This window comes from Quercus robur, chromosome 1, assembly GCF_932294415.1.
Source record: "Quercus robur chromosome 1, dhQueRobu3.1, whole genome shotgun sequence".
Classification (NCBI taxonomy): domain Eukaryota; kingdom Viridiplantae; phylum Streptophyta; class Magnoliopsida; order Fagales; family Fagaceae; genus Quercus; species Quercus robur.
In genome coordinates, this window is record NC_065534.1 from 47,787,262 (window position 1) to 47,814,082 (window position 26,821).

General features: G+C 35.4%; 1 protein-coding gene across 13 annotated transcripts; it reads left to right on the plus strand.

Annotated features, from left to right (window-relative positions):
- The first annotated feature begins 896 nt into the window (after nucleotides 1-896).
- Nucleotides 897-25,303, plus strand: LOC126690767 (CMP-sialic acid transporter 3-like). Of its 13 annotated transcripts, none has more exons than XM_050385921.1 (16): nucleotides 915-1,247; nucleotides 2,479-2,675; nucleotides 3,591-3,707; nucleotides 7,500-7,556; nucleotides 8,106-8,183; nucleotides 8,413-8,457; nucleotides 12,359-12,418; nucleotides 12,539-12,661; nucleotides 13,529-13,606; nucleotides 14,033-14,102; nucleotides 14,632-14,739; nucleotides 19,678-19,811; nucleotides 19,910-19,989; nucleotides 20,275-20,323; nucleotides 20,446-20,497; nucleotides 22,199-22,657. In XM_050385921.1, the coding sequence occupies exons 2-15, from the start codon at nucleotides 2,508-2,510 to the stop codon at nucleotides 20,494-20,496; spliced, it is 1,218 nt and encodes a 405-aa protein (XP_050241878.1). In that variant the 5' UTR covers nucleotides 915-1,247; nucleotides 2,479-2,507; the 3' UTR covers nucleotide 20,497; nucleotides 22,199-22,657. The 13 variants fall into 13 exon arrangements, 11 of the variants coding, with proteins under 11 accessions (XP_050241910.1, XP_050241883.1, XP_050241872.1 ...); XM_050385934.1 differs by having other exon boundaries at nucleotides 22,231-22,657; XM_050385939.1 differs by lacking the exon at nucleotides 22,199-22,657 and adding an exon at nucleotides 24,965-25,303 and having other exon boundaries at nucleotides 916-1,247.
- Nucleotides 25,304-26,821: the final 1,518 nt, after the last annotated feature.

Sequence of the window (26,821 nt, forward strand, 5' to 3'; positions counted from 1 at the left end):
TGGAGATTTGGAGGTGGGGTTTACAATGAAACCGTAGATTGCAAATGGATTTGTACCCATGAGATTCGTGTTTGGGTATGGGTTTGTAGCCATGAGGTTTGTATTTGGGTTTGCCATGGGAGAGAGAAAAACTCAACACAAAGAGAGAGACAAGTTGTGCGTGAGGGAGAAAGAGGTTGGAGGTGAAGGCTGTGATATTAGAGAACTATCGGGTTTTGAAGGTTGATATTACAAAACTATTTAGCTGAAATTTTTGGGTAAGAAATAGTTTTTTTATTTTTAATAATATTGACGTAGAAAATTGTGGAGCTTAGCAAAAAAGTCAGAGGCTTCGGTTATATATATATATATATATATATATATATATAAACTCCTCTACTATTAATTTTTAACTATCAAATTAAAAAAAAAAGGAGAGATAAAATCTCACTTCATTAATACTTCACCTACTCTTTCTTTCAAACTTATCACTTGGGAAAGCTAAAGCCACTCTCTTATTTCCTCTTTTGTTTTAACTTTGAAGTCTTTTACATTGTCACACTCCCTCTCTTGGTCTCGAAGTATTTTTGTTGCAAAATAAAAATTTTCAAGAAGTTGATCTTCCAAGGTGATTCATATTTACCTAAAAAATAATCAAGAATCACATTTTAATTTTTAGTTCTTTACCTCTCTCTTTCCATTGATTTTTTTTTTCACAGTTTTGAATCATCATTCTTATGGGTTTTAGGTTGGATTTGAAGGAAAAAAAATGCAACTTTTTGTCTTTTTGCTACAAAATGCATACATCTTAACATTATTCTAAAAAACCGATTCAACCGGCCCGATTTCTAGTTTTCATGGTTGAACTGCCAGTTACCGGGGTTTATCACTTTTTCTTTAATTTTTGGTTTTTAAACATAATTAGACTGGATTAGTGGCCAGTTTTCGGTTGAACTAGTTGGACCGGCCGGTCCAATTTTTAAAACCTTGATTTTTTTTCACGTTTTTTTTAAAGTACTCAGCAAAGTTACACACTTATACCACGCCATCTCGGAACCACTGTCTCTTTGTTAACTTTCCAAAATATTCAGATTATTGTCGTTCAGAGAAAAATTTTCCCTTTTTGTTACTGCAAATTGCTATTGGATCCAACAGACCCATTTCACTTAACACTTTCTCTCTCTCTCTCTCTCTGGGGGATTGAGCTCTTCTTGTTATCCCACAAGATCTGATTGCAATTGCTCGCTTTTCTAACTGTATTCAACTGGGTATGTTTTTGTTTTGTTCTTTCTTGTCATTTCTCATTCATTTTCTTTCAGTATTATCGTTTTGGTGATATGGGTTTGTGCTATTTAAGGAAAATATGCTTGTATGCGTGTTCTTTAAATCAATCTCAATGACCCAGCTGAAATTTTGAAAATTTTGTTAGATTTGATCGAATTTTTGTTAAAAATTTGTATATGTTGTTTGAGGTAGTAGCACATAATGTCTATATTATGATCTTAGTGTTGTGCTTAAGTGTAAGTTTAGCCATGTATATAAGCTCTTGGTATTTTCCTCTTGTAAGCTGGTTTTAAAAGGTGAGTTCTACCCATGTGTTTGTATTATTTGGTATTGATTGAATGTTTGTATTATTCAGTATTGATTTAGTAATTGTGAATGGAGCCACCAAAAAAGAGAAATGGCTACCATCGGGTGAGTGTTGATAGAGTGAGCCGTTGTGGACATTGGCTGCGAAGTATGGTAGTATGTTATGATTCTAGTGTTCCACGTGGGTTAAGTGTAAGCTTAACCATGTGTATATAATCTATTAGGCACCCTTCCTTTGTAAGCCAGTTTTCAAGGGTGAGTTCTACGGTTCTGCCCATGGGTTTGTATCAATCTAGCTGAAATTTTGTTTCTTTATATGTGTATGTTGGGTGACTCTAAAGGCATACATGAAAACTTACTTATATACTTATCCGTGATTAAACATGCACATTTTCATGTTTATGTATTTATATTTATAACTGTATTTATTTATATGCTGATCAGTTTGTATATTATATGTCCATGTGTTAGAGCATATGTAGCTGAGATTTAGTGCACATTTTCTTTCAATGTCTGTAGGGTATGCGTGTGTGAATGTGCAGACTTGAAAAATCATTCATACATAATGTTCATGATTTCATGATCACACGTGCATAAATGGCTCGATACTATCATATATTGATAGTATAAATAAGGCCTAAGCACATTCATACAAGTATGTTCCACACATCTATTCTGTAAAGATGTTTTTATGTAATGAATGTAAATGCCACCCACAGCCACGTGTATTGACATGTATATAGGTATGCTTACTCGCACTAATAACCAGTTCTGTATTATAAACATGTCAAATATAAACTTTCTGTTAATGGAGATGGTTTTAATTGATTTTTGTGTTTTTCTTGTTGCAAGATATTATTCTTGAATGCTATTCCAGTCTTAGCGCAATTTCATTGGTTTTGAAAACAGTTTCATAATCAGGACTGGTGGGCAAGTGGATGCAAAACGGGATGGTAGAATGCAGTGTTTGCCATTCAAAACTGTTGTCCCCAACTTCTAGAACTGTTTCAAGGGCATACGACCGGCATAGAACTGATGTTTCCTCAAAGAGTCGAGTCTTGAACATCCTTTTGGTTGTTGGAGATTGCATCTTGGTTGGTTTACAGGTGAATGAATTGTTCTCATGAACTAAATCATTCTAATTCCAGTGCAAATGAAAAAAAAAAAAAACTGTTTTCCTATGGGTAAGTTACATATGCACTTGATGGATCTTGAATCCACAATCTTATCCTTTTAGCATATTCTTAAGGGGGAGGAAGTTCTTTTTAAGCTAGAACTCATTGACCAGTGCAAACAGTAATGGAAGGAGACAATAATAAATGCACATATTAAAACATATGTACAAATTTACCTATAAAAAAAAAAAAAACGTACAATTTACCACTTTTACCAGCAAATAGGTGAACACACAAACACGAATTTATCAGACACTTTGTGGTTTTAAGCATTTTGGTAACTACTTAAGGTTGTCTATACTTACCTGTCGTATTATACTTGTATAATTAATGAATTGGCCCAGCTATATTCATAAGTCCTTTTTTATATAAAATTTTGACTTCATCTTGCCTTGTGTAACTCAATCAATCATGAAAAGTCATGATAATATTTTTTTATTCATTAGAATTAGAACATAGACTATCTTAAGTACTTTGCAATATAGAGCCTTAGTCTTACTATTTTAGCAATTTCAATTTGTTATTATTTTTTAAACAACTCATGTATTTTTGTTGAATCATGGAAAGTCATGACCAGTATTATGATTGTCTTAGAATTAAGAACATAGACTAGCCATTGAGCTCTATTTCAAATGCTACTTCCTCCCCTTATAAGAACAAGGTGGAGAGAGAGTTTGTGGGTTCCAAACCCATCGTGTGTATAGCTTACCAATAATAATAAGGAACATTGTATATTAACTTATGAACTGAATATCAATTTTGTAAGACAGTCTTAAGCTTAAATTTTAGTAGTTCCTATTTAATCTTTATAAGTTCTCTTATGTATTTTTGTTTCCTTTTGTGCAGCCTATATTGGTCTATATGTCCAAGGTGGATGGGAAATTCATGTTTAGTCCTATTAGTGTTAACTTTTTGACAGAGGCAGCAAAAGTTATTTTTGCTATTGTTATGCTTTTGATCCAGGTATATTTACACTTTATCATTAGCAACATTAAGCGAGAAATTCCATTTTTATTTTCTTTTTTCACTGGGTTTCTGAATGGAATAAGTGCTGATTTTCATAATATATCTTGTGGAAAAAGTTAAATTTGTAATTATTATTATTATTTTTTGCCTGGACATATGAAATAAAATGTTACAGGTGGAAGGAAATAAAATTGTTTCCAAGGTATAGCCATATAGCCTAGGACATAAACTAAGGCTAGGGAAAGTGTTCCCTGTTAAGTTATCCCGATGTGGATGCAATTTCAATAACCCTATGTCCAACCTTTGAGATAAATTTTCATTTTGGTTGGTAAGTTACACCATGCATCTGGTAGGTATTAAAAACCTCACCCTCGACCTAGCACTTGCAAGGGTTGGAGGTGCTAATTGAGCTAGAGCTCATAAGACATACATGAGTGAACACAGCTTCAAGAATCAGGACAGTTTTCTCTCTAATTTACTCTAGATGATTAATCTTTGTGGTTTTCATTCATTAACTGTTGGTGTTTTCTTGTATACTTCCGGTGTACCAGGATTGTTCCCTTTGCCGTTTTTAAAAGAACTATGTACTTAAAAAAAAAAAACTAAGACATACAGGTTATGCAAATAAAGATAAATTAATTTTCATGAGGTGATAATTATCTTCATGACCTCAATCACCTTCTATATCATTAAGCATTGTCAATTTGCTATTTGTGAGGCTTACAAAAGCATTAAGTTGGGGCTTGTCAATCCACAATGTTAAATTTCCAATTCTCCCAAAAGCTTAAATTGTCTGGAGATGATAGTTTAATCATTTAACCACATAATTCTAATACTCTCCTTCACTTGTTGGCTCAAACTTGCTTTTAATAGGTGAGGCACAATGCGTGGGATTTTAAATGAGAGGTGGAGTTGAGAAGACAATGATCGAATTCATGACCTCTTGCTCTGATACCATGTTAAATTACCAAGTCTTCCAAAAGTTTAAGTTGATAGGAGATAGTAGATTTAATCATTTAACCACATAAATTTTTTTTTTTTTTTTTGATCAGTAATAAGAGTAATATTATTGATGAAAGAAAGGAAAGGAAAATACAAGGTGTTCATGATGATGAGCACAAAAAAGCAAAAACAGAAAAAAAAAAAAAATAGAAAAGAAATCAAGAGGCTATTCTAAGAGATGAGATGAACTCTATAAGAGGAACAAGAAAACCCCAGCACCGAGACCAATCAAAAAGACTATGTTGGAACAAATCTTTTAAATCAACCAACGTCTTCTCTGTGTCCTCAAAAGTAATGGCGATTTCATTCTATCCATACTATCCACATCAAACAGCCTGGAATCAAATTCCAAATATCTGAATTACTATTCCCAAGCTAGAGATTGTGACTCGAACAAAATAACAGCCCTGCCACGGAGTCCGGCATGACCGATTGACTACCAAAAACTTGAATCATAAACACCCATAAAGAGTGTACAGAAGGACAATGAAGAAGATGGTCCACAAATTTTCCATTACAAAGGCACATACAACACTGATTTGCCAAAGAGCGACCCCTAAGCATGATATTATGCAAAGTAAGAATATGACCATGAGCTGCTGTCCACAAAAAGAAAGCCACTCTTTTAGGAATCTTTGCTTTCCAAACACCCTTCCAAGGGAAAAAAGAGCTAGGAGCATCCCGGATCTCATGGTTGAAGGACCGAGTATCGAACTTACCATTTCCTTTGAGGCATCAACATAGATTATCACTCCCTACACCCCGGGGAATATAAACTTGGATAAAATCAAGAAGAGAAAAAACTGCATCTAGCTCCCTGTCTTGAAAATCCCTATAGAATCTCAAGTTCCAAACTTTATCATTTCCCTCCCCCAGATGGCACAAAACATCAGAAATTCAGGCTTTCTTGTCATTTGAACACTTTTATAGCTCATGATAGAGGATTTTAAGGGGGTCATCCCCAACCCACCTATCATGCCAGAAGAGGATATGAGTACCATCACCCACTATGATAGACAAATGCTTAGAAAAGCTCTTCCATCCTTCAAGAATACTACGCCATAGTCGACATCCATAAGCCCTCCTGCATACTTTAGTACTCCACCTCTCTTTACTCTCTCCATATTTAGTGGAGATAACTCTCCACCAAAGATGAGTAGCTTCATGCCCATACCTCCAAAGCCATTTCCCTATTAAGGCTTGATTAAAAGACACTACATTTCTTATCTCCAACCCGCCCATTTCAATAGGTGAGCACATAATTCTTACACACAACAATGTAAGAAAGACTGCTTCAGATGTTTTAGTAAAACAAAAACTGCATAGCTACCTCAGTCTCCAATATCACCACATCTGACCTGGATTCTTGCGGGCAAAATTCTTCTAGATTGGATTCCTAGATGACAGAGTTGCCAAATTGCCCAAACTGATGTCCTAATCAATCAAAAAGTGACTCCACTTAAGTCCCTCAAAATTCTAGGTAGTGGAAAGTCTTTAGTGACAGAAAAGTAGAGAGATTTACTCACCTCAAATGTGTTTAGGCTCCTTCTGTTTATCTCAATTATTTTCTTCTCTTTCATTCAAGATTACCTAAACAAACCAATATAGCACATTGCAAGTTCTGTTTAACTCTTATTTGGCCATAGCCATGGTCAAAATAATACTTATAAAAAAAGTTACGATGGTCAAATAAGTTAAATCCTTCATAAAGTCTTTCTGTTCAAGCTTCTTTGGACATTGAATTAACGACTGAAAATGGGAAGGGACAAATGTTGCCAACTAATATATATTTGCTATGAATTTTGAAGTGTTAAACTTACATCATCCTGTTCCATCCCTTCTCATGCTTGTTTTAAAGAGTGCCTTCCACAGGAGTTTCAGATTTTAGTTAGTATTTACCTGTAGTCAGAGTCTCAAGCAATAGATATTTATGTATCTCCTTTCATATATGGTTGCTTAGTTCAGTTATAACCAATGCAAATCTAATTTTAAAATTTTGCCTGAGCCTCTAAAAAGATCAAAGCCTTTGTCCTTAAAAGCAAGCCTTTATTGAAATTGAGTTTTTTTTTGGGTAAGTTACACGCACCCAATGGGCCTTGAACCCATGACCTCACCTTTCCCCTAGAACTTATAAAGGAGGAGGTGCTAATTGAGTTAGAGATCCTTGGCCTGATATTGAGTTTTAAAAGAGGCATTCTTTCCTGGCAGTGGTCATCGCCTTGTTTAATCTATGCTTCAGTGACACAGGCATTTGCAAGGATTTGTAGACGTGGTGGCACACTGTCACTATTGAAAATGGCTTTATTATAGGGAAAATTGTGGGTGTCAACTGCTTCTATAACATATATCTCTAGGTGTGTGCAAGAGATGTTTTCTTCTTTTTTACTTTTTGCTTTTTTCTTCCCCCCTGTGGAGGCTGGGGGGAGGTGTTAAGCTGATCCCTTGATTTGGCACATTAGGCTGTCTCAAGCCTGTTTGTTATGCTCATCCTTGCTTACATCTTAAAGCCTTGGCTCAAACCCAGTGAATAAACTGTTGAGTGTGAACCCCAAAATTAAGTAACAATCAAAATTAACTGTGATAGTTAATAATAAAGCACATTTATAGAGAAGTGGTGGATCTGGAAAGAAGAATTATATAGAAGTGGTGGGAACTAAATCCTTCAATCGAAGTCTTTTTAATATTCTTGTGAAATGTGGTGGGAGAGCAAGCTTTCTCTTTTCTTCCTTCTATTTACTATCATAAACTTGCAGCTAATATCTTATATTTCAACTTTATTATTTCCAGGGTCGACGTAAGAAAGTTGGTGAGAAATCTCTCCTCTCTGTGTCTACATTTGTACAGGTAATAAATATAATATCATTTTGAGTTTGTTTTTGTATATTTTAAGACAATTTTGGAGCGTTGTATATTCTGGAGTTTAATTAACACCGTGGTTTGATGACACACCAGTAATGTTTATGCCTTACAGAAGAAAGTCATTATTGAATGACTGCCTTGGGTAACATCCCCTCGTTAAGGTCCTTGTATGATTGGATGACTACCTAGTGACCTAATTCTGTAATCAAAGAGCTCTTATTGAGTTCCTTGTATGATTGGCTGTCTGCCTTGTGTAGCATCCCCTCAGTTTGTTGATCTTATTGATTCTTTTTCTTTGTGATTGTATGCTTTGGAAAGGGATTGCTTCACATCTTCTGTATGTGACCATCCCTTTTCTTTTTCTATAAAATTACTTAATTATCAAACAGAAAATTCTTTGGGTATAGTCAAGTGGAAAAATTCTTTCTGATCTAAGACAATGTTACCAACTGTGTTCATTGTCTGCTGCCGCTGGCCATCTGCTAGGAAAGGAAAAAAAATAATGACATTTATTTATTTTTCTTACTCCTGTAGGCAGCTCAAAATAATGTGCTTCTCGCCGTTCCCGCTCTCCTTTATGCTATTAATAATTATTTAAAGTTCATTATGCAGGTATAAGTCTTCATATTGCTCAACCACTGCAATCTTTAATTTTTTTTTTCCTTTGTATTCTTTTTGCAAATTTCTAATATGATCAGTTGCTGTCCTCTTCCTCTGTACAAGAGATGAAATAGTTATTTCTCTAAAAAGTTAACATTTAATTATTGAGGCTAAAATAAAATATATCATTGATTAGTTTGAATTTCATGTATGATCACGATAATTACTATTTCTTGTGCAGCTCTATTTTAATCCTGCAACTGTGAAGATGCTAAGCAATTTAAAGGTATTGTTTGTTCTTTTTTTTTTTTGATAAGTAAGAATGTTATATATACGAATGGCTACTCTATGCATAAAAAAACATAGAGCAAACCCAGAAAGTACAAGGAGGAAACAACAAAAAAGCAAAAAAGAAAACCAAACCACAAATTAATTACAAAGAGAGAGAGAGATAATGAAAGAAGGGAGAGAATCACTAGTCGTGAGTCCCCAAGCCCGAGACCAATCAAAAAGAGTCCCACTGAAAGAAGCCAGCATCTGATCACCGGAGCTAATCAAATCCTCAAAAGTCCGCTGATTCCGTTCCTTCCAAATACACCAAAAGATGCACAACGGAACTAAATTCCATATCTGAGACGAGTGTTTCCCCAACCAATTCCACCAGCCAAAAAGCAAGTCTGGTATGGAACTAGGTACAACCCAAGACAAACCAAAAGTTATAAAGACAAAGCTCCATAACCGATAAGCCATCTCACAATGAAGAAGTAAATGATCTACCGACTCTCCACAATGTCTACACATAATGCACCAGTCCACAAAATGCACCAGTCTCCTCAATCTTAGGTTATCACCTGTTAGGATCTTATTCCAAGCTACACACCAAACAAAGAAGGAAACTCGCCTAGGGGCCTTTACTTTCCAAATAGCTTTCCACGGAAAAACAATTGAAGGAGAATTCCTTAATTTGTTATAATATGACCGGATATCAAAATCCCCATTAACCTTCAACTTCCACCTCATCCGGTCTCCCACATCCATAGGAGGAGTATTAGCTCCCAACATACAAAGAAAATGTAGCCCTTCCTCCATCTCCCAATCATTAAATTCTCGAGTAAAACGAACATCCCAAGTTCGTCTATCCTCCTCCCCTTGCCTTGACAAGGAGGCTTCAACAGATATCTCCTTATCAATAGCAATACCATACAACCTTGGGAAGGCCAAGTGAAAAGGTTGACCCCCACACCACCCATCCTGCCAAAACCTCACTCTATTCCCCAACCCAACAACAAATTGACAATTCTTACTAAAATCCTCCCAACCCATGCGAATGCCTCTCCACAAACCACACCCATGAACTCCCCTACCCAGTTTTGAGGTCCACCCCCCCCACTCTTCCCCATATTTTGAAGCCACCACCCTCCTCCATAGCCGATCCTCTTCCTTCCCAAACCGCCACAACCATTTCCCCAATAAGGCCTTATTGAAAGTAGTAAGTTTCCTTATCCCCAAGCCACCATTAGCTATAGGCGCACAAACTTTGTCCCATCCTACCAGATGAGTTCTGCTATCACCCCAAAGAAAATCCCTTTGTAGTTTTTCAATTCTATTAGCCACATGCGTAGGAATTGTGAAAAGCGATAGAAAATAGGTAGGAAGACTAGATAATGTACTCTTGAGTAACATCAACCGACCCCCCTTAGACAAATACAGCTTCTTCCACCCAGCTAATCTCCGCTCAAATTTTTCCAGAATAGGATTCCAAATTGAAGGGGAATTATGTGAAGCCCCTAAAGGCATGCCAAGATAAGTCATAGGTAACTTACCGACTTTACAACCCAAAATTTCAGCAAGGGCATGCACATCATCAACCACCCCTATTGGAACCATTTCACTCTTATGCACATTAACCTTCAAACCTGTTACCGCCTGCAAACTAAGTAACAACAACCGAATATGAAGGATTTGCTCCACATCCGCATCACAAAATAGGATAGTATCGTCTGCAAACAGTAGATGTGTAACACATTCCCCACCACCCCTCCTACCTTCAACTTTAAAACCACGAATCAAACCGGCTTCCTCCACTCTTCTCAACATCCTACTAAACACCTCCATCATAATCAAAAACAGCATAGGAGATAGCGGATCCCCTTGTCTTAAACCTCTTGAACTACCAAAGAAATCAGCTGGAGACCCGTTAATCAAAACAGAGAACTGAACTGTGGATATACAAGTACGGATCCATTTACACCACTTCACTCCAAAGCCCATTCTATGCAACAAATTCAACAAAGTCTCCCAATTCACATGATCGTAGGCTTTCTCAATATCAAGTTTACAAATGACTCCAGGAACCCTACTCTTCCCTCGACTATCCACACACTCATTCGCAATAAGAACCGAGTCAAGAATTTGTCTCCCACCCACAAAGCTATTCTGAGACTCAGAGATCAACTGATCTAATACCACTCTCAATCGATTTGCCAAAACCTTAGACAAGATTTTATACACACTCCCCACCAAGCTAATAGGTCGGAAATCTCTAATATTAGAAGCATCATTCTTTTTAGGAATTAATGCAATGAAGGTAGCATTAAGGGATTTTTCAAACTTACAATGTTGAAAAAACTCTTCAAAGACCGCTAAGACGTCTTTCTCCACTACTCTCCAACAGAGATGATAAAAAGCCATAGTAAACCCATCCGGACCTGGAGCTTTGTCCCCTTCCAAATCACGTACAACTTGAAGTATCTCCTCCCTCTCAAACTTCCTTTCAAGCCAAACCCTCTCCACATCCCCAATACGATCAAATTCCAAACCCTCCACAAAAGGCCTCCAACTCTCAGTCTCCTTGTACAAAGTTTTATAAAATTGTACTACCTGATTAGACACCTCGGATTCCTCCTCAAAAACCACCCCATCCACCTCCAAACTCCTTAGATGATTAAACCTTCTATGAGAATTAGCCATTTTGTGAAAAAACTTGGTGTTATTATCCCCTTCCTTGATACATAACATCCTAGATTTTTGTCTCCAGGAAATCTCTTCCAAAGAAAGAAGATGTTCCACCTGAGACCTCAAAGCTACCCTATGGCCTTTCTCCCCATCAGTGAGACCAAAATCCCCCTCCTTGGCGTCTAATTTTTTTAGTTCCTCCAATAATTGTTTCTTCTGACGCTCTACATTACCAAACTCTCGGCGATTCCATTGAACAATATCTTCTTTCAGAGCCTTCAATTTTTTTGCAAGCACAAAACTAGGTGTACCCACAAAAGAATGCCGATTCCACCAGAACTGAACTCTATCCACAAATCCCTCCGTCTTCAACCACATATTATAAAAGGTATTGTTTGTTCTCATGTGGATGTATTTGTATTTTGATATTTGTCAACTGAACTTTGAGATTATATTGAGGCCCTGTTCAGTTCAGCTTATATTCAACCTGAAATGGAATGTACAACACTGTAAACCATCACCTTTTCCAAGGTACAACTGTACTTTTACAAAATAAACAGATGAAAATAAGCTCATCCAAATGCACACTGAAAAGTGATGAGGGACCATAGCCAAAATTATTTTAGAATTTATATTCTCAGATTTTTGTATTTATCTCATAGGAGATTGGATTATTTTGAACTTTTAGATTTGAGTTCAAATAGTGATTATCTTTTAAATTGGGATTAGTTTTCAAGTTAGTTTCAGTTTTATCTAGGATTATCTTTTATTCCTAAAAGCTCTATAAAAGGGTTCTAGATAGTTGTATTTAGGGATGGATGATTGATTAATGAAAATTTCAGATAGGAGATTTTCCATTACGTTGGGTGCTGATTCCTAACACCTTAGGTGCCGATGCTTAAGTTTCTTGCTTGGTGCTGATTCCAGGCGACTCCTAGGTGCTGATTCTTAGGGTTTATCTTTTAATTTTCTTGTTCTTTTATTTTCTCTTGATTGTTCTTCATCAAAAAGTTATTTCCATTTTCCTCTATGAGATAGACTATTTCAAAAATTTATCATCTTATGTATTCAGCACATTAGTTGACTTGACTCAAGATGACCAGTCTGTGGATTGATTTTGAAACATTGCCCATAGATTTGACTATTCTCCCCATATTCCATCTTCAACAGATGAGTGATTCATAAATAATTGTCTTCTTGTTTATTTACATGTGGATTGCAAACACATGCAGGTTTTGGTAATTGCCATTTTGTTGAAAATAATCATGAAGCGGCAGTTTTCTATTATTCAGGTTAGTCCAAACAATAAATATTTTTCAGTTGTTACACATACTGCAGTTTGACTTTCTGAATGTTTGTATCATTTTTCATAAGTCTTTGTATTTTTATATTGGTTAATTGTTTTTTAACAGTGGGAGGCTCTTGCTCTGTTGCTCATTGGAATTAGTGTCAATCAGCTGAAATCTCTGCCTGGGGGCACCACTGCTTTAGGTCTTCCAGTTGATACAGGAGCATACTTATACACATTGATTTTTGTATGTATATTAAAATCTTGTCACTCTTTAATTTGGCTAGCATGTGTTATCTATGTAAAAAGTGATTACTTGGTGTGCAACAATCTTAATTCAACAATGTGTCATAACTATTTTGAATGGTGGCATTGCTGAAATTTGTCAAGATGGTTACTGATCACTAATGTCTTGAGCTTGTAGCTAGATTTGACAAGTGCATTGCATTTGGATTTATATAATGTAGGCCAATTTCTTTATCACAACATATAGTAATACATTCCTGCAGTAGACACTCTGCTATTTGATGCCTGCTGGTGATGGGCATAATACCAAGTTTGAGTTTGTCTAAGGCATTTCTGTAGAACTACATGGTCTTATGACATTGGACTCATGTTGATGTTGGGATTCACATGCCATGATCAGTCTGATTCTTACTAAGTTGCAATTAAAAACAACTCTTCATGGATAAAAATTATATAAAGACAATGAGTTCTAAGTAAAATGGCACCCCCCCCCCCCCCCCCCCCCCCAAAAAAAAAAAAAGGGAATGGGGGTGGAAGGTAGATCATGGGTTCAAGACCCAATTGGTGCATGTTTAAAGTTACCAGTAAAAAATGTTATACAATCATAAAATAATATCCACAAGGCTGTAATGGGCATTATGATTTTTTCATAAACATTACTGTTTGACATTTTCTTTAATTGTCATCCTGTTTTGTTTATCCAACAATGTTGCATGTTTTGGTGAAATTTTTTTGGAAACTGTTTATAGTTTGATGAGAAAAAAAAAAATGTTATTAGATATGTTTATGTTGCAACTAAACACAGATGTGTAATTTCCCTAATTAGAGAACTTGACCAAAAGAAAACTGATATAGAACATTAATACAGGTCACTGTTCCATCGATGGCATCAGTCTTCAATGAGTATGCTTTGAAGAGTCAATTTGAGACTAGCATTTACCTTCAGGTATAGGTTCTATTGCTGCCTGATATTTCTTACTCTTTTATTTATTTATTTATTTTGCTTCAAGTAGGAGTTTTATTTGCTCATGAAGTAGTAAAATTATTCTTACCTAATCAAAAAAAGAGCTGTAGAGAAATTATGTCTAAAGGTTGAGATCGGATAAAGTCTGTTTTTGAAATATTTACCTTTCAATTTCAATTCTCCATTACTTTGTGTTTGCCTCCACATAACCCCATATTGAATCTCGGGCAAAACTAAATTCGATATTGGACCACTTACAGTGCTGCTTGTTTTATTCCATCTTAGGATGATTCTGTAACTTTCTCTGCTTGTTTACTTTTATTGTGGTTTCTAAAAGCTTTAAATGATTATCTCTACTACAATCAAGTTAAATACTCTCATCATGAAGGCACTTTTTGCATTTTGCAGAACTTGTTTCTATATGGTTATGGTGCCATGTTCAACTTCCTAGCTATTCTTGGAATTGCCATTTTCAAAGGTAAGGCATCAAACATAGTTTAAATTTATTATGATTGAAATTATTGAAGATCTGAAAGGGTAATGTACACGATGCCTGTGATAAATTTGTAATATTTAATGGAAAATATGCTGTCAATTAATAACTTTTATTGTTATGTTAATGAGGCTTTTTCTAATCTTGATTTATTTGTTCTTAAGTGAATAATTTAATAGTATTTACACATGCACCGACACCACACACAGAAGAGAGAGAGAGAGAGAGATTTAACAGTAGTTTAATGTTTATTAACCTGACAGTTTGTATCTGGAAGAAATTCCTTTTCTATGTTTATTTCTACCATCTTTTTGCCCCCACACCCCCTTTCTTTTGCTTCTATAGTCCAATTGTCATACTTGGGTTGAGTCATGCATCATCCAGATTGTAGGACAAAAACGTGGATGTTATTATCAAGTGATAGGAAAATATGGTTAAAGATAATAAAGCAATACAAAACTGTATAGTTTAAGTTGGAATTATTGCTTTAACCTCTGAAACTTAATGTTTTAAGGTCCCGGCAGCTTGGATATACTACAAGGACATTCCAAGGCTACCATGCTTTTAATTTGCAACAATGCAGCTCAAGGGATTTTATCATCATTCTTTTTCAAATATGCAGGTGACTACTTGACTACAATCTATTTGTTTAGCAGCTCATATTTTATCTAATTGCCATACCATTGTTGGCAGTGTGCTTCCATTCTCTCTCTCTCTCTCACACACATACCAGTTAAATTATAACATATCCTCAACTGCTAATTTTTGGGTTTATTTAATATATTTATTTGAAAGTAAATAAATGCGCTAGAAGCACTGCAACCCAAGTATGCAAGAAGCATCCAATAGAGAAACTACAAACTTAAATGAGTTGAACTTTGACTAACACAATCTCTGCTGAAACTAAACATTCCTATTAGAACTAGTATGTTTAGTTTTTGAGTTAATTCAAGATTGAAGCTTGATGTGTCTATTTGACCATCTCTGGGATGGCTAGTTTCTCTTTCCTCTAAACAATCTTGGTCAAAGTTCTACTTTGGGTATTTGATCCTCATTTGATATCTTTTTATGTAAAGCGATTTGGCACTTTATTTTTAAGGCCCGACTACCTCTAATTAGCCTGAAAATTGTTTGTATCTTCAACGATAGATATGGTGGTAGAGGAAGGGGGTAGTTTTTTCGCTGTACGGATTTATGAAAGGGGTAAGTACTTCATGAATTCAGTGTTTATGGGTAAGAAGGCAGCACAATGGTTAATGAAAAATATTGAGCATACCGTCTGTGGGGTTGGTCAATCCTAAGCAATTCTTTACATTTCGAGATGGCGATACTGCATACACTTTGCAAAGGTGTTCTAATTTGTTTGGTCACTATTTATTTGTGGCAGACTTGAAAGTTGGCAGGCTAAGGAGGTCTATCATCGTTCCTGAAGGCAAGGCAGTGTGGTTGGAAGGGTTTTGGGCTTGAACTGTGACGGATGTTTGATCCAAAGTAACATGCGTTGGGGGTCTCAGGTATTGCAAAAATTACTACACACCAACATAATACAAAATTAACGCTTCAACGTTCCTGATCTTTTGCAGAGATGATATGTCAAAGAGTATGGTTAATAAACATCAGCCTATTGTCAGTGATAAAAAGGCAAGAGTAGGATGGGGGTATTAGAGGTGTCAAAACCTGCAACGGTGGTGGTGGGCAGCAATATTGGTGTTAAATTTGGTCTGGAAGCCGTGAGAGGTGGAGATGGGCGCTTTAAAGAGAAACCTAATTTAGGGGCAAAAATCACTAAAGGAATTAAGAAAAGATTTCCATTACCGTTTGGTTTGAATTCAAAAGATTTTGATAATGTAAAATTGTAAGAATTTAAGGAGAAAGAGGAGATTTTTCAGGTTGTTAGAGAAATGGAAGGAGATAAATCTTTAGGTCCGGATGGTTTCTCTATGACTTTTTATCACCATTGCTGGAGAGTAGTGGAGAAAGATGTTTTAGCTGTCTTTGACGAGTTTTATCAACATTGTAAATTTGAAAAATTTCTCAATGCTACTTTCATTGCCTTAATTCCAAAAAAGAATGATGCCTCCAAAGTCAGAGATTTCTAGCCTATCAGTTTGTGGGGAGTATAAAATCTTGGCTAAGATTTTGGCAAATTGTTTGAGAGTGGTGTTAGATTAGTTGATATCTAAATCTTAGAATAGCTTTGTGGGCAGAATACAAATCTTTGACTCGGTTCTTATTGAAAATGAATGTGTTGATAGTCGACTGAAGAGTGGGTTTCTAGGGGGTCATCTGTAAACTCGAATTTGAGAAAGCTTATGATCATGTGAATTGGGAGGCTTTCCTGGAATTTTTTGAAGAGAATGGGCTTTAGGGAGAAGTGGTGTAAGTGGATTCGAACTTGTATATCCACGGTTCAATTTTCTGTACTTGATCAATGGGTCTCCAATTGATTTTTTTGGTAGTTCTAGGGGATTGAGACAAGGGGACCTGCTCTCTCCTATGTTGTTTTTGATCATGATGGAGGTTTTTAGTAGGATGTTGAAGAGAATGGAGGGTGCTGGCTTACTTCATAGTTTCAAGGCTGATGGTAGGTAGGGCGGTGGAGAATGTGTTTCACATCTCCTGTCTGCAGAAGATACTATTCTTTTTTGTGATGCAGATGTGGAGCAAATCTTTCATGTTCGGATGCTACTACTTTGTTTTCAGGTAGTGGCAAACTTGAAGGTTAATGTGCAGGAGAGTGAAATGGTTCCATTAGGGGAGATAAATAATGTGCATGCTTTGGCTAAGATTTTGGGCTGCAAGATTGAAACTTTGCCCATGTCTTATCCTGGCATGCTGTTGGGGGCTTCTCATAATCTCCTTCAATTTGGAATCCTATCCTGGAAAAAATTAAGCGAAAGTTGGCTGGGTGGAAGAAGTTGTATTTATCAAAAGGTGGTAGATTAACGTTGCTCAAGGGTACGTTATCTAGTCTTTCTACTTATTTTCTATCGCTTTTTGCTATTCCTACTCATGTGGCTAATAGAATTGAAAAGTTGCAAAGGGAATTTTTGTGGGGTGATAATAAGACTCATTTGGTAGGATGGGAAAAAGTGTGTGTGCCTTTGGCCAAAGGTGGTTTAGGTATAAGGAAATTAACTACTTTTAACAAAGCTTTATTAGGGAAATGGCTTTGGAGGAGGGTGGTAGCTCTGAAGTTTGGGGAAGAGTGGGGGGGATGGACTTCTAAGTTGGGTAGGGGTGTTCATGGGTGTGGTTTATGGAGAGGTATCTGTATGGGTTGGGAGGATTTTAGCAAAAATACTCAGTTTGTTGTTGGGATGGGGATCAGAGTGTGATTTTGGCAAGATGGGTGGTGTGGGGATCAGCCTCTCCAACTGGCTTTCCCAAGGCTGTATGGTATTGCCATTGATAGGGAGGCCTCCGTTGAGTCTTCTTTGACAAGGCTGGGGGCAGGGGAAAGGAGAAGTTGGGGTTCGATTAATTCAGGATCTTAATGATTGGGAGATGGGTACAGGGGATGGCTTTCTTCGTCTTTTGAACTCCAATACCTTCTACGGATAATGGGGACTGGATGGGATGGAAGTTGAAGCCTAATGGAGATTTTTACATCCGTTTGTTTTACAATAAGTTGCAAGGTTCTTTATCTGTCGTCTTTCCTTGGAAAGGTATTTGGAAAGTTAAGGCCCCTCGGTGTGTTTCCTTCGTTTGGATTGTAGCTTGGAATAAGATTTGTAGAGGTGATAATTTGAGACTTAGGGGTTTTGATTTTGTTGATTGGTGTATTATGTGTTGTCGTTATGGGGAGATTATGGATCACCTCCTGCTTAATTGTGAGAACTCATTTATTATGGAGTTTTGGTTTTTATATCTTTTGGGATTTCGTGGATCTTACCAAGAACGGTTCCAAATATGCTTTTTGGTTGGTGGAATTGGTTGGGGAAGCATTTGTCTAACATTTGGAATTTAGTTATGTTGTGCTTATTGTGGTGTTTGTGGAAAGAGCACAATAGGCGGACTTTTGAGGACTTGGATAGCTTCAGAAGTCAGTTGCTTGCTGCTTTTAGCGGATCTTTATTTGACTAGTCTCGGGCTTGGAGACACACATCTAGTGATTCTATCCCTTCGCTCTTTTGTAATTAACTTTCTTCTTCTTCTTCTTCATTTTTTTTTTTTTTTTTTTTTTTTTTTTGTTTCTTTCTTTTCTTTGTAAATATTGGTTTGCTTTATGCTTTTTATGCATAAAGTTGCCTTTTGATTATACATCTTTCTTATTTATCAAAAAAAAAAAAAAGAGTTAATTCAATATGAATTTCTTCTATCCAATTTGTGCTGTCATGTTCCACATGTAACCTCAGTTTTAGTGGCGAAGTAGCTGACCATAAACTGCCTTTCCATGTTCTTAAATTCAGTGGTGGAGATTTTAACTTTTGAAATTGGATTTTGACAGTAATTTTCAAGCCTATGTGCACTGCCTTTCTAATAGCCTGGCTTCTAGTCAAATACACTACTTCTGAAAGTTGAACAGTTTAAAAATCAGTTTGGTGCCATTATTTTTACCATGCGGGTCTTAGCCATATTTAAATGATTGAATTTTTGTTTCGAAGTAGAAGATATTTTGGTTACTGATGGAAGGATTGAAGTCACTGTGCTCTCAAATTTTTGGTTAGTTGAACAGGGGTGAATATTTTGTCAGAAAAATCCATTTGACAATGATGTGGTATCATGACCAGCCAGGATGCTACCCTTGTTTGAATAAGGTTTGAGGCCTTGCTTGAATAAAAAAGGAAAAAAGGCATAAAAATAAGAACAAAATGCTTAACTGAGTTTTATTAAACATAAGTTATTGTGACCCTAAGGAAACATCCTAGTTGGATATACATGGAATTGGGTCTTATGTTCATTTTTTTTTTATAGGTTCATGGTTTAAAGTTGAGGGGAAAAAATAACAAAACAGAGAAGAGAACATGGGCATCAGTCAGTTTTATTGGTTAGGGTTAAATGTTGAAAAATGGCTGGGTATGATATCTGCATTTCACTTGTTAAAGTGCAATCAGACTTGAAAGTGCAATCAGACTTCTTTTGTCTTTCTTCTTTTTTTTTTTTTTTTTTTTTGGCTGAGACAATCAAAGTTCATTTACTACCTTGGAACCTGTTCTCGCTACCAACTAGGTCTGAGGAGAGAGGTTAGTTGTGGTATCATGACCAGCTGGGCACTACAATTGTTTAAGCAAATTTCCCTCCCCCCAGACAACTAGAAAAGGCCATACTGCAAAGCTATTATGTTGTGAATTCTGTAATGGGTTCGCTCGTTGAGCCACTGAGTTAAGTTGAAGTCTCTACCTTGGTCTGAATGAACTGTTCAGCTGCTCATGTTAATTGTGAAAGGGAAAAAAAGAACATTTCAAATATATTATAATTTTATATTATTTTATAAAAAAATGACAGCATCTATATCATAGTTTAATACTGGTATTTTAGCATTATCTTTCACAAACTGGTGGGTTTGCACTACAATTTTCCTTGTGCTTTTCTAAATCAGTTTTCTTGATGCTTGCAGATACAATTTTGAAAAAATATTCCTCAACTGTTGCAACAATTTTTACAGGAATAGCATCTGCTGCACTGTTTGGTCATGCACTGACTATCAACTTTATTTTAGGAATCTCTATTGTGTTCATTTCTATGCATCAGGTAAATATGAGAGAGAGAGAGAGAGAGAGAGAGAGAGAGAGAGAGAGAGTCTCCATTCTATCTTATGAACTTGTCTTATGCATTACGTCTCTGTACAGTTCTTTTCACCACTCTCAAAGATTAAGGACGAACCACAGAATGTTAATTTTGAAATGATCGACAATCAGAACAACCAAAGGTGTGTGCTTGTCCACTTTGATTCTGTTTATAAGTTATATATGTAAACTAGTTCATGTCTTTGGTGGTTCACATCCATTGGCATCCTTTTATATATTTTTGTGAATGTGCAGTCGGGCATGCTAATGAAGTTTCTTTTGTTATTTTCTTGTGAAATCAAGGTTTATTTTAATTTATTTATCTTAGATGACTATCAGTTTTAGTTGATTTCATCTGTGTGAAATAAGAAACATGAAGCTGATAGATGCCAAAATGTTCTCTTTACTTTACACACATGATATTCCAGGTCAAAGGATACATCATTTGTAAATATGGCAGCTGGAGCAAATGAGGATGTAAGAATCTTCAGCTACAGTTTTTTGTTATATTTGTAAGAACAGTTGTTGTTGCAATTTAATTGATTATTTGTACTCAAATTATATTATTCCTTTTTGTTTTTTACCTAATGTGATCCCAGGCAAGCCACCATGTTGGATGTGATGGGAAAGCGCCGCTTCTTCCCCACTAAGGTAACTTTGGTAACTTTACAATTTTCTGGTTCTAGGAGCATCTCAATCACTTTTACCAGTCAATTGAAACAAGAGGCGCCTTTGAAGTACTTGCTAGAACTTAAAAACTACCTGTGGAGACAGAAACCAGTCTAAATAATTGCAAGCCTGTCTCAGAGTTGGGTATTCAGGTCTAGTTGTCATTTAGAAGAATAATATTTCTACATAAGATAATGTTGAGGCGTTATTATATAATAAAATGTCAAAATTTAAAATTTCCTGAATCATGTTTGTTGCTAACATTTGCACTTTCACCTATCTGAATCCCAAACCTGAAAAAAGTTCATTGTAACTAAGAGCTAATGCATTTTTTTAAAAAAAATACCAAAAACCTGCACAATCAAATCCTTCACTTGTGTTATTATTTAGGAAATGAAGAAAAGTTATTTGTGTGTGTGTGTGTGTGTGTGTGAGAGAGAGAGAGAGAGAGAGAGAGAGAGAGAGAGAGAAGTTTCCCTAGATACCTCCGTTGTTCATGGCTTTGAAGCCTTCGTTCTTTTAAAAGGAAAAAATGGAAAAGAAAAAGGGAATAGCTTTATTTGTTTCGATCAATCACTCAATCTACAGTTATACCTACATTATCCTTTGCAGCTGTAGTATATCACTGTCAAATCCAAATTTCGGTTGCTAGTTGCAACAAACAAATATTTAGCTGAAGAAAGATTTGGCAGAGTTCAGATATCAAATTTGAAATTGAAATTGAAATTGGTTCTAGGTAGGTAGCCAACTGTAAAGTTTCTGGAAGGATTTCATGCTTTAATGGGTCTTAAAAAATTTTGAATGATGGATCTGGAATATCCAGTCAGTTTAGATGTATAATTGAAAATTTTAATAAAACTAAGATTTCCTAAGTTAAATTTTGATAAAGTTTCATCATTGAAAAAACAAATGACCTCACACTTATCACCATATATATAATTTGATTTTTGCAGTCTGGATTCTGTAATATATCTGCCCTAATTTCCTAAAGAATAAAAAAAAAAAAAACAGATACTATACTCCAGTTGAAGCTTTGAAACCGAATTTAAAATTAAAGACAATACCAAAGGTGTTAAACCATGCTACATATGTTAGAAAAGCTAGTGGCCTATAATAAATGCAAGTGAAGTGCAATCACTGGCAATTAGATCTTTGCTGAAGTTCTTTTTCACTAAAATATGTTTTCCGTTGATAATGTGCTTCAGCAAGAAAATTATATTTGTGGGCAATGCCCTTGTGTGTGTTCTACATAAAAATTTCCTTGATTCCTTGTGTTTCATGCTTAAATACCTAATGATAACAATGGAACTGGTAATTTGTGTTGATGAAAGTAGACTAAATTGCACTTCACCTTCTCTTTTTTATTTCTTCTTTTTTGGGAAGGGAGTGGGGAGCAGGTGTTTACCCTTTTCCAGTGATAGCAAAAATTTTGGCGAAAATCATCGAAATGCTAATACTTATACACCTAAAAAATGGATGAGGGAAAATATTATGTACTGCCGTTTTTATGTCCTTGTGGCTTCACTACCTTCCTCCATATCAAGAAATTATTTTGTTGTTAGGATTCTTGCTGTTTGGTATTAAATGGGCTTATGCCGAAGACACTGGCCGAAAATATTAGTTGTTGTAGAGTTTAGAAATTTTCCCCCTTTTAATTATTCAATTTCATTAAAAAAAGAAAAGAAGTGCTACCCAGGTACATGGGCTGTATACAGGAAAAAAAGAAGAAGAAGGAAAATGGAGAGTTTGGAATTTAGTTCCATTTTGTCTGATGTGGATGATTTGGAGGGAGAGGAATAACAGAATTTGAAGGAGATGAAGTGCTGCCTGGCAGACTAAAGCATTTTCTTTTTGAGCTCTGTTTCGGTGTAAGTATATTGGGTGCAGTATGTATTCTTTTTTTTTTTTTGGATTATTTAGATTCTTTATCTGTAATTTGTAATCTTTGGGGTACTTTACTACACCAACCTATGTATAGTTTCTAGTTTTCTTAATTGCTTTATTTATCAAAAGATCTTAGACAAGTGATATGCAATGTCTAAGTAGCAGTCAACACTAAAAAGAGCTGGATTGTATAAGATAGAGGAAATACAAACACCAAAAACTGTAACAAAATTATTCAAGTAGCATCTTGTGACCCCACTGTTTTGTGCTGATGTTTGAATTCACACCATTTGATGGACCCTACGTGTGATGGGCCCATGGTAGAAGGGGTATATAGAGTCTCCGTAGGAGTCAGGGAAAGAAGCACCATTGTTTTCATAACCGGACTGGCTGGTGAGGTCCAGCCAGTGGTTTGGCAACCAATTCAGGAATATATATTTCAAGTATCTTACAACTTAAAAACTGCCTGTGGACACAAACCAATCTAAATAATTGCAAGCTTGTCTGAGAGTTCGGTATTCAGGTCTAGATGTCATTTAAAAGTCTGAATCATGTTTGTTGCTGACATTTGCACTTTCACAGTTTCGCCTATCTAAATCCCAAACCTGAAAAAAGTTCGTTGTAACTAAAAGCTAATTGTCAAGGCTAATGTCTATAACCTGCGCGATCAAATCCTTCACTTGTGTTCTATCGCATTTCAGTCAAAAAAAAAAAAAAAAAAAAATCTTCACTTCTGTTATTATTTCTCCAGTGGGATGAAGAAAAGTTAATCTGAAAATTTGCTGTATACTAATTTTCATAACCAGACTGGACTGGCTGGTTCAACCTGAATTTGGGGTTCAGTCAGTTTTTATGCAACCAGTTCAAGGGAGAGTGTGTTTTTGGAAAAATTTGGATAAAATGCACGCATAGGGACTCGAAACCAGGCCCCGCACAAAAAAATTTGTGTCTGACATGCTAACCATTAGTCAGCTTTTTGGGTCTTTATGTTACAAACTATTATATTTATTATTTGTAATTGAATTAGTATGTTTATTTTTTCATGGTTTGACCTCAGTTGAACCCTAGTTTGATCTTAAAAACCTCAACCTCTCCCTTGTCTAGTTATTTGAATGGTCTTGGTTTCAAAACAATGAGAAGTACCCATCAGAGCAACTAGATTATAGACTTTGATACTGTTCCTTAATCTTTAGTAAGGACTTGACTATACAAGGTTCCACTTAGGGTTTTAACTTACTTCTAGTACTTTTTTAATTAGACATTTCTTGTTATTTTAAATATACAATGGCAAGTGGTAGTTGGTTTTAATCTCTATCTTTTATTTAGGTAGTAGGTGATGTGTTAGTTTTTCATTAAAACAAAAAGAGATTCCAGTTAAGAAAGTACTGGAGGTAAGCCAAACCCGTCTACTTATGGTTATTTAGAAAGAGAGAAAATAGAGAGGGTTCTTAGCTTTGGGGTTTATTTTGGACTAATGTGTGTGTCAGCAATAAATACTGTAATCTCCTTGATTTATTTTGGATTTCTTGCATTCTTCACTCATAGATGTTGACCAAAGGCTGAGCGATGTACATTTTTATTTACTTTGAGCTGCTTGGTGATTGGCTATTTTCATCTTCAAAAATCAACCATTCGGTTTGTTGGTTTTCTCTCATCCCAAGTCTCAAGGCAAAATTTGCTGAATAGTAACTTTTTTTAAAAAAATTTGGTGAATAGCATGTGGTTGAAGTTAATTAGTTATGTAGACTATTTTTGGAACTCGAGTTTGTCAAAATCGAGTTCCAACCCAAAATCGAGTTTGGCAAACTTGAGGTCTAATTAGTCTAAATTTGACGTGGAATTATAATTTAAAAAAAAAAAAAAACCACGTGGAACTCGAGTTTGTCAAAATCGAGTTCCAACCCAAAATCGAGTTTGGCAAACTCGAGGTCTAATTAGTCTAGATTTGACGTGGAATTATAATTTAAAAAAAAAAAAAAAACCACGTGGAACTCGAGTTTAGTAAACTTGAGTTCCAGCCCGGTAACAAAAAGGCATAGAAATAACAAGTTTGCGAAGCCAACTACTTTGTGGGAAATGGGAGTGCATTTCATTTGGCTTGAGATATGGAAGAACCTGATGTCATATATATTATCTTTTTCTATTGAGATTGAGCCACGTAGAGGACACCAAATGCCAAATCCCATTGAAAACTCAACACGCAATTAGGCTTCAATAGAGTTAATTGAGAAACATTTCTTCTTGGGCTAACAAAGAACTAATGGCTTAACTTCTTACTGGTACGTTTTCCGCGTGTTATTATTATTACTTTTTTAAATTCATGTCAGATGACTAAATCAATTGGAAATCGAGTTTTCTAGGTGGAACTCGATTTTGACAAACTTGAGTTCCAAAAACAGTCTATTTCTAATTAACTTCAGCTGCATGCTATCCACCTCAGATTTTTCTATAAAGCTACTCTTTAGCCAATTTTGCCCAAGTCTCAACCCATTCAGCTTTCATAATCACTTTTACAAATGTATCTTTCAAGAATCTTGTTACATAATTTATATGATTCCATTTCAGGAATGCTGGACTACATATTCGTTTGGCTGGATTCATCAGACAGGAGAGAAGATGGTACTGGTTTAGTAACTCAATAGAATAAAATTTATATATAAAGAAAATTGATTACTTCTTTTGGGGACTTCCTTTCTTCATCTCTCTTGGGATCCACCCCGAAACTTTGTTCAGCCTCTAGTAACCTGTTTTCGAAATATTAAGGCCTTTGAGCTAGTCAAGATCTACCATAAATGAAAGCTACAATAATATATACTGAATGGTAGAAATTTTGTATTCATCCTCTTTCTCGGTAGAGAAAACGATATATTCCTTTTTATACATGTTCATATATGATTTTCTACCTTTATCTCCTTGTTGTATGAGGACTACTGTTGCCCTGTATTGTACACCTCCTGCAGATAAGTAAATGAAAAGATCTAGCAATTTTCTCTCTGGAAATCATAGACTTGCATTAACTGTGTCAAGTTGGCTGAGAATTCTTACGCCAATCATCAGCATTTTCTACTAAACCATCTGCATATTGTTTAATTGTAGGGGGCATCTTTGGTCATGGAATATAAACTCAGAGTGGTTTGTATAAAGAACCATGCATCTAAAGCACTTCTATCTATATATAAGATGCTATTTCAAAAGTTAATGTGTTCCAAAGAACTGTTTTTTTAAATTTTTGGGACCGTTTGTATTCAGTCTTAACCGGCTTATTATCCACATTCAAAACATGTTTATGTGAAAGTTAATAGGATGCATGGGAAACTTCTGATTAGATTCAACAGAAACGTTGGTTTTTATTTTTTTTAATAATTTCTTCGAAAATTGATTCATTTTCTAGAAACTGTAAAACCTAGAATCGTGTCTTTTAACTCACGATTTCAGTTCAAACTCACTTGTGTGTGTAAAATGGTGTGTGTAATTAACATTGCCCATCAAGAAATTTTATTTGTTTCGTGTGTTTGGTTGCAACACACAACATGCACTAGAAAACATTATTGTTGTTTTACTTCCACAAAATATCATTAATATGTTTTGTAATTCTAAATAATTATATGAACAAAATTTTCATTCACGAAAGCAGAATCACATTTTTAGTTTTTGGGCCATTTAAAAACCTCAAATCATAAAATGGAATGTTCATGAAAAATTAAGAGGGAAAGCAATTGATTTGAGAGAAAATGGTTTGTTTAATCATTTAAAAAAAATTTGTTGAGTATAAGGAGAGGACTAACTTGGATAAATTTTTGTGATATGAAATTTATTTAATTGCCATCAGTTTTTTTTAGAAGAAATGATTGTAGTCTTTATTTATTCAATATCATGTTGTATAATGGAAAAGAGAAATGAAAGACATTCTTTCAACTAAACAATAACCTCCTCCTTTCTCCCAAAAAAAAAAAAAGGAAAAAAAACCTCCTCATTTTCTTTTGTAGCACTAGCAAAAATTAGGGCAACTTGATTACATCGTTACAAAACACTAACAAATGATACAAAACAGAAATTTTCACAAATCAAACTAATATCCTCAAGAATCCAAGCAACTTTTAGGGAATAGATCTTGATTTAAATCAGAAAGTCTACTAGTTCACCAAGTGCACTTTCCACAATGACATTAAAGAAACAACTCATCTCTTAGTTACATAGTTTTCTTGTGCATGTGAGAAATTGATTATTGTTTCAAAAAAAAATTTCGCTTTCATACCAACGTCTTTAAACCAAAGAAAATGAAAACATAAATCTCTAAAATATTAGAATAAGAGAAAAGAACACCCATGGTCATGATTTATGTTCACCACCTCTATTTTTCGAAAGCAATTTCACCTCACCTTTTTCCTTTCATCCCCAAAAGTCTTTAATGGTGGGACAATC

Coding starts and splice junctions, on each gene's coding strand:
- LOC126690767 (XM_050385926.1), top strand. CDS start 2,508: ATGCAAAACGGGATGGTAGAATGCAGTGTTTGCCATTCAAAACTGTTG. Junction 12,662..13,528: donor ACTTATACACATTGATTTTT/GTATGTATATTA, acceptor ACATTAATACAG/GTCACTGTTCCATCGATGGC. Junction 14,740..19,677: donor ATTCTTTTTCAAATATGCAG/GTGACTACTTGA, acceptor TGATGCTTGCAG/ATACAATTTTGAAAAAATAT.